Source organism: Macrobrachium nipponense, chromosome 11, assembly GCF_015104395.2.
Source record: "Macrobrachium nipponense isolate FS-2020 chromosome 11, ASM1510439v2, whole genome shotgun sequence".
Lineage (NCBI taxonomy): Eukaryota > Metazoa > Arthropoda > Malacostraca > Decapoda > Palaemonidae > Macrobrachium > Macrobrachium nipponense.
In genome coordinates, this window is record NC_061087.1 from 81,526,660 (window position 1) to 81,534,159 (window position 7,500).

Genomic DNA, 7,500 nt, shown 5'->3' on the forward strand with positions numbered 1-7,500 from the left:
GATACAGAGAGAACAAAAAATCCCCTCCATGAAAGCCTACAACACCAAGAAATTAAGAGAGAAAAAAAAGTAAAAAAATGAGGTCAATTAAATAATAAGACTAATACACACCACCAATATCACAGAGTACAAATAACTTGGCATATGCAGGAGCAAGATTAGTAGCAGAACTGATGGGGATTCGAACACCAACACCACCAGCACAACCAACCCAACAGAAACCAAAAAACAGCAACTCCTTGGAAAAGGCGCCTGGAAAGGCAAATCATGGTGATGAGATCTGACTTGAGTAAACTGAAAGGAGATGGCAGAAAAATTGCTACGAAACAAGAAAACAAGGGAGGAACTGAACGAGAAATACAAAGTACAGGAGAGGGACTAAACAACACAATAGAAGATGTCAAACAGAGGCTAAGGCCAAAGCACATAAGATCCAACGATACATGAACAGGAATAATATAGGGATATCCAACAGAACAATAAACTATTTCGGAACCAACCAGAAAAGACTATACCGTTAACTAAGAGGGGAAGACAACCACCAGAAATTCTGAAGCCGAGCCAAGTAAGAGACTCTGGGAAAACATATGGAGTAATCCGGTATCACACAAAACAAACATGCAGCATGGCTCCAGGAAGTCAAGGCAGAAGAAATAGGGAGAATAAACAAAGATTCACTGATATCACGGCAGACACAGTCAGACACCAACTAAAGAAAATGCCAACTGGAAAGCCCCAGGTCCGATGAAGTCCATGGATACTGGCTCAAAAACTTCAAGGCCCTACACCCACGAATAGCAGAACAACTCCAGCATTGTATCTCAAATCACCATGCACCAAAAATGGATGACCACTGGAAGAACATCCTTAGTACAAAAAGACCAGAGTAAGGGAAATATAGCCAGTAACTACAGGCCTATCACCTGCCTACCAATAATGTGGAAGTTACTAACAGGTATCATCAGTGAAAGGCTATACAACTACCTAGAGGAGACAAACACCATCCCCCACCAACCGGAAGGCTGCAGAAGGAAGTGTAAGGCCACAAAAGACCAGCTCCTGATAGACAAAATAGTAATGAAGAACAGTAGAAGGAAAACCAACCTAAGCATGGCATGGATAGACTATAAGAAAGCCTTCGAAATGATACCACACACATGGCAAATAGAATGCCTGAAAATATATGGGCAGAGGAAAACACCATCAGCTTCCTCAAAAATACAATGCGCAACTGGAATACAATACTTACAAGCTCTGGAATAAGACTAGCAGAGGTTAATATCAGGAGAGGGATCTTCCAGGGCGACTCACTGTCCCACTACTCTTCGTAGTAGGCATGATTCCCATGACAAAAGTACTGCAGAAGATGGATGCTGGTTACCAACTCAAGAAAAGAGGCAACAGAATCAACCATCTGAATGTTCATGGACGACATCAAGCTGTATGGTAAGAGCATCAAGGAAATAGATACCCTAATCCAGACTGTAAGGATTGTGTCTGGGGACATCAGGAAGGAGTTTGGAATAGAAAAATGGGCCCTTAGTCGACATACAAAAGGACAAAGTAACAAGGACTGAAGGGATAAAGCTACCAGATGGGAACAACATCAAACACATAGATGAGACAGGATACAAATACCTGGGAATAATGGAAGAGGGGGTATAAAACACCAAGAGATGAAGGACACGATCAGGAAAAGAATATATGCAGAGACTCAAGGCGATACTCAAGTCAAAACTCAACGCCAGAAATATGATAAAAGCCCATAAACACATGGGCAGTGCCAGTAATCAGATACAGTGCAGGAATAGTGGAATAAACGAAGGCAGAACTCCGCAACATAGATCAGAAAACTAGGAAACACATGACAATACACAAAGCACTACACCCAAGAGCAAATATGGACAGACTATACATAACACGAAAGGAAGGAGGGAGAGGACTACTAAGTATAGAGGACTGCGTCAACATTCGAGAACAGAGCACTGGGGCAATATCTGAAAACCAGTGAAGACGAGTGGCTCAAGAGTGCATGGAAAGAAGGACTGATAAAAGTAGACGAAGACCCAGAAATATACAGACAGAAGAATGACAAGCAGAACAGAGGAATGGCACAACAAACCAATGCATGGACAATACATGAGAGCTCAAGAAGGAAACTGAAGGAATGATAACAGCGGCACAAGATCAGGCCCTAAGAACCAGATATATCCAAAGAACGATAGACGGAAATAACATCTCTCCCATATGTAGGAAGTGCAATACGAAAAATGAGACCATAAACCACATAGCACTTGCACAGAACCAGTACAAAAAGAGACATGATTCAGTGGCAAAAGCCCTCCACTGGAGCCTGTACAAGAAACACCAGCTACCTTGCAGTAATAAGTGGTACGAGCACCAACCTGAAGAAGTGATAGAAAATCGATCAGGCAAAGATCCTCTGGGACTATGGTATCAGAACAGATAGGGTGATACGTGCAAATAGACCAAACGTGACATTGATTGACAAAATCAAGAAGATAGTATCACTCATTAATGTCGCAATACCATTGGGACACCAGAGTTGAAGAGAAAGAAAGAGAGATAAGTATCAAGACCTGAAAATAGAAATAAGAAGGATATGGGATATGCCAGTGGAAATCGTACCCATAATCATAGGAGCACTAGGCACGATCCCAAGATCCCTGAAAAGGAATCTAGAAAAACTAGAGGCTGAAGTAGCTCCAGGAGAAGAGTGTGGTCCTAGAAACGGCGCACATAGTAAGAAGAGTGATTGACTCCTAAGGAGGCAGGATGCAACCCGTAACCCCACACTATAAATACCACCCAGTCGAATTGGAGGACTGTGATAAACAAAAAAAAAAAAAAATAATAATAATAATAATGACAACAACATATTGTTATATGCTGAATATATTTGATGTATATTATTCATGCAAGTATCTTTTTTTTTATAACATGCATTATTTTGTTGTAATCCTATGCATCCTCTTCCATGAACTATGTGCAGAAGAATCCTTCGAGAGCAACTCTAGTATATAACAATGTCCTTCCTTATAAAGGATAACAATAAATTCTTAAGTGAAGTTATATTCTCTTATTAACTTTTCCATGGCAAAATGCACTGAAGTTTGCTCATGAATCCTCACAGTTTCTCGAGATTCAAGTTTTCAACATTTCAGTGGAGGAAACCGTGAATTTATTTGTGTAACGAGAATTATTCTAGCCCCTGAGTTCGATCCTTATCAGTTTGTTTATATTCAGTGATTGATGTAACAAAGGGACGAACTTTTCAATGCTGGACGCCAAAAGACAGTAAATAAAAGACGTATCACTTTTATGAGTAAGATGTTTCCCCTGTCCTGGAACGCTCCTTTTTCTGTGATCTTTCAAATGACCAAGACTGAACTGATAAATAAGAGGCTGAGAAAAAGTTAATGACCTCGAGCTTTTGATTACAGGGAAGACTTTCTTTATTGTGTATGTGTTTGTGTGTATGTGTGTGTGTTTTATCTAACAAAAGGACGAATCTTACAAAACAGATGAACGAAAGAATGGCAATACAAGAATCGTCTGAATTTTTTATTTATACATTTTTTTTTAGCTTATGTAACTTTCTCAATGCAGAACCGCCGCTTTCAAGAGCCCAATGATCCCTGGATCGCCGCTACCAGAAGCTCACTGAGCCCTGGACCGCAGCTTTCAAAAGCTCGCTCGGTACTGGACCGCAGTTTCCACAATCTCTCTCTCTCTCTCTCTCCCACTCGTGGACCGCCGCCTCTTCCCTTTATCTCTACTTGCTATTTCCTCTTGATAAAAGTGAATTATTTTCGGTTATTCCAGAGGTAATATTCTTGCCAGATGGTCGTTAACTGCGCTATATATTCAAAGCGTGCCATTACGAACACATTATGCATAATATAACGCTCCACCAAATGATAACTTTTTAAAGCGAAGATGTTGACGTGTCCGCTTTTGATTTTTCGCCGGTCTTTCGGAGACAACGCCTTTAGGATGCAACTGGGACGAAAGTCCGGCTTTATCTGTCTCGAGGATAATTAGCCGAGAGGAATGGAATCCTAGTTGAAAGTGGAAAGATACCACAGCCATTATGTTAGTCGGTCCATAATACTGTCGTCGTAACTAAGAGTGGAGGTTTATTTTTTATTTTAATTTTTGTGAGGCATATCCTGTATACTGATTTTCTTTTTTCTTTTAAGTTTCTGGTTTTGTGCATGTTTGGCACAACTTTGCCCAACTAGTTTTTCCAGTAATATTGTTTTCATAAGTAAAAAATAATGAAGAATTTTTCAAGTTAAAATGTATTTAGTGTTCTGGCTACTTCAACACTAAAGGGAGGAATTCCTTTTGATTTCTGTGTTCTTAACGTTCATTGTAAGTTTGTTTAGAGTAATTTGTTCCCTAATACAGCGGTTTCCACCTTTTACAGCTTCCTAAGTGTAAAAACAAAATGATGAAGAATTGAAGTTAACTTTGAAATTTATGACAAAAGAGTAGTCTTATGTAAGATATCAAGTACTTAAAATAACCATGCCTGTTATCTTTCTTAGATATTTATAAAAAAAAAAATGTCATACACGTTATTGATAAAAAATATGGTGATTTAAGGTCTAGCAAATCTTAATTAAAAATTCAATGCCAGGAAGTCAATGGGAAGGTTTTGTCTCCTGATTTACCCGAGTAGTTTTAAAAAATGTTATTAAAATATAAAAGGAATTAATATTTTATTAAATACTTAGAAAGTTAATTTTTTTATAAACCGTAATCATATAGTTTAGAAGCTATAATTATATATATTTGTACCTATTACAATTCCAAACTTTGTGACAAATAATAAAGGAATAAATATTATTTTCTAAAATATCTAGACAATGTAGTAAGCTCAGAAACTAGACTGAATGACATTCAGGTGTTTATTATAATCTATGGACATAGAAAAATTATAAACTATTATGGACAAAGGAAAATTATAAACTATTTGGTGAAACTATATCCAATCCCCTCTTTTCAACGTAGATCATTGCTTGAATTACTGTGTCGATTTCAGGTTAGAATATTAAAGTGAACATACCATTGACACCAAGAATATTTGGTTTCTAAACCGAGAGGTTAGCATCTGAAAACCTCCCAGTATGCGAGGCGAAAGATAATTTTTCAAATAAATAAAAGGTACCAGTTTATAATGAATGGCAAAGTGCCAGTCAAATCAGAGATTGCCAAATCCGTTCATATCAATTTTTAAACTAATAAACCCCTTTGAGGACAATGGTTGAGTTAAGCTTCCAAAAACGATAATTTTAACGTTGGTTGACTATATTGCTATCAGGTTACTCTGGTAGATATTTACATATCAGTTAAAGATTTGACAGAAAGGTTTTACCACTTAATATTTTTGTCAGACTGAGTAAAAGAAGTAATTGTATGCTACACCTGTCGTAAATTAGTCATATCTTCTCATGTTTACCTTTGAAATTATGAATCACTGAATGACAGTAATAAAAGCACGAGCTCACAGAGCAATAAAGGCCTATGACACTCACGCACAGGCTTACCCTTATTTTACCAGACAAGTGGGCAGTACTCCAACCGCCAAAGTTCAATTAACTGATCACATTTAACTTTTATTGCCGTTGGAAATTAAATCAACGTACAACTAATCGTCGCTGTTATAGGATGAAATGAGTCCCGTCTTTAATGTTAGATAATAAGCTGAAATGAACCTGGCTGTAGTTTGTATCCTATTATCATGCAATTAGTTGTCCAAATTAGATTTTGGAATGTGGCCTTTTGGCTCGGAGTGGCGTACCAGACTGGGATATCTGGAATTAAGCTTTTAAACACTGGACTTGGAATACACTTGCTGTAACTCAGAGGAAAGTGAATTAATGAGAAGCAGGACTTCCATGCATTGAACTTAGGATTTCCTGAATCATATCAGGATTCTCAGAACTGTTTCCTTACATTATAAACAAGTATTTTTTTCTTTTTTTTTTCTTTTTTGCCTTTGTTTGGTTCAAAATGTAATATTGATAAAACTTTCCATCACTTTGGATGGTAATTTCGAAAAGCATTGCAAAATTTCTCCCAAAATATTAGATGAAAAATCATCCAATGCAAAATAGAAGTTTGAGAGCTTAGGGATATTTCCCTCTAATCAGAAGAAGATTTTGAAAATATTATCCTACTCAAGAAGATAACACTTTCAGATCAAATTATTATTATTATTATTATTATTATTATTATTATTATTATTATTATTATTATTATTATTATTATTATTATTATTATATTATGACGTCATCCTATTCGACTGGGTGATTTTAGCGTGGGTTGCATCTTGCCTCCTTAGGAATCCATTATTATTATTATTATTATTATTATTATTATTATTATTATTATTATTATTATTATTATTATTATTATTATTATTAAAATAATACTAAATCAATATTGACAGGATACGACGTACATGCGGTATAAAAAAAAAAGAGGAAATTGGCTTAATGAAAATCATCAATAAAGAGATAAAGAATTCTCAAACAATAAGATATTTTTTTTCCTTTTAACTCACATCAACGTCCAAAGTTGGAGTGTCGAATATCTGTATAGGATCTCTGGCCGTGGGCGTATACCTGTAGAATTCGTGGGCTGCCTGGTACCATTTTATTGAGTACATTTGGTCATTTTCCTCTTGCCAGGTGCAGTCCAGGTCACCGGATGACCCGACCTCCAGGTACTTCGGAACCTGGACTTTCGATATTCGGATACATGCAGTTTCTGGGGAAGATATAACGAGAGTTTAGTTAGTAAAGGGTTTGCTGTTATTAGTTTGAATGTAAGTCTCTCTCTCTCTCTCTCTCTCTGTCTCTCTCTCTCTCTCTCTCTCTCTCTCTCTCTGAGACTGTAGTTATTGGCATCTTTTGTTCTTGGTAAAGTATGTGTAGATTTTATAGCAATATTGCAGTTTTTTATTCCTTTATTTTATTACTTCGTTGTTTAGAAAATTACCTACGTTACGCTCATAGTTTTATCATTAATACGGATCATGGTTATTATTATTAATATTATTATTGTTATTATTGAATTATTATTATTATTATTATTATTATTATTATTATTATTATTATTATTATTATTATTATTATTATTATTTTGGTAGAAGACGCTCTTTTAAGCAAGTGCTGTTAAAAAGGATGGCAGAATTAAGTGAGTTGATTTTATATATTGTTTTTTCTATTTTCCTTACAATTCGCTTCTCAGGCTCAGCGATGTTTCTGAGTAACTGGCCAATATTCATATTGGGAATTTTCAAAAAATTGTAAATTCTGAAGGTAATCTTTTATTAGAACAGGATATCAGGTCCACCGCCGCCCGGAGAGCAGCGAACGACCCCCCGACAATGCCAGATAATCAGGAGCCAACCACAGGATGATAGGATTCCTGCTACAGACGGAATTCCTGACGTTCATCCCCAGG

General features: G+C 36.5%; 1 protein-coding gene across 1 annotated transcript in view; it reads right to left on the minus strand.

Annotated features, from left to right (window-relative positions):
- The window catches only part of LOC135207201 (uncharacterized), a 153,329-nt gene that overhangs the window by 22,462 nt on the left and 123,367 nt on the right, over positions 1 to 7,500 (minus strand). Inside the window, exon 2 of the mRNA XM_064238832.1 lies at positions 6,596 to 6,801. Coding sequence (XP_064094902.1) covers positions 6,596 to 6,801 — 206 coding nt within the window. The remainder of the gene's footprint in view (positions 1 to 6,595; positions 6,802 to 7,500) is intronic.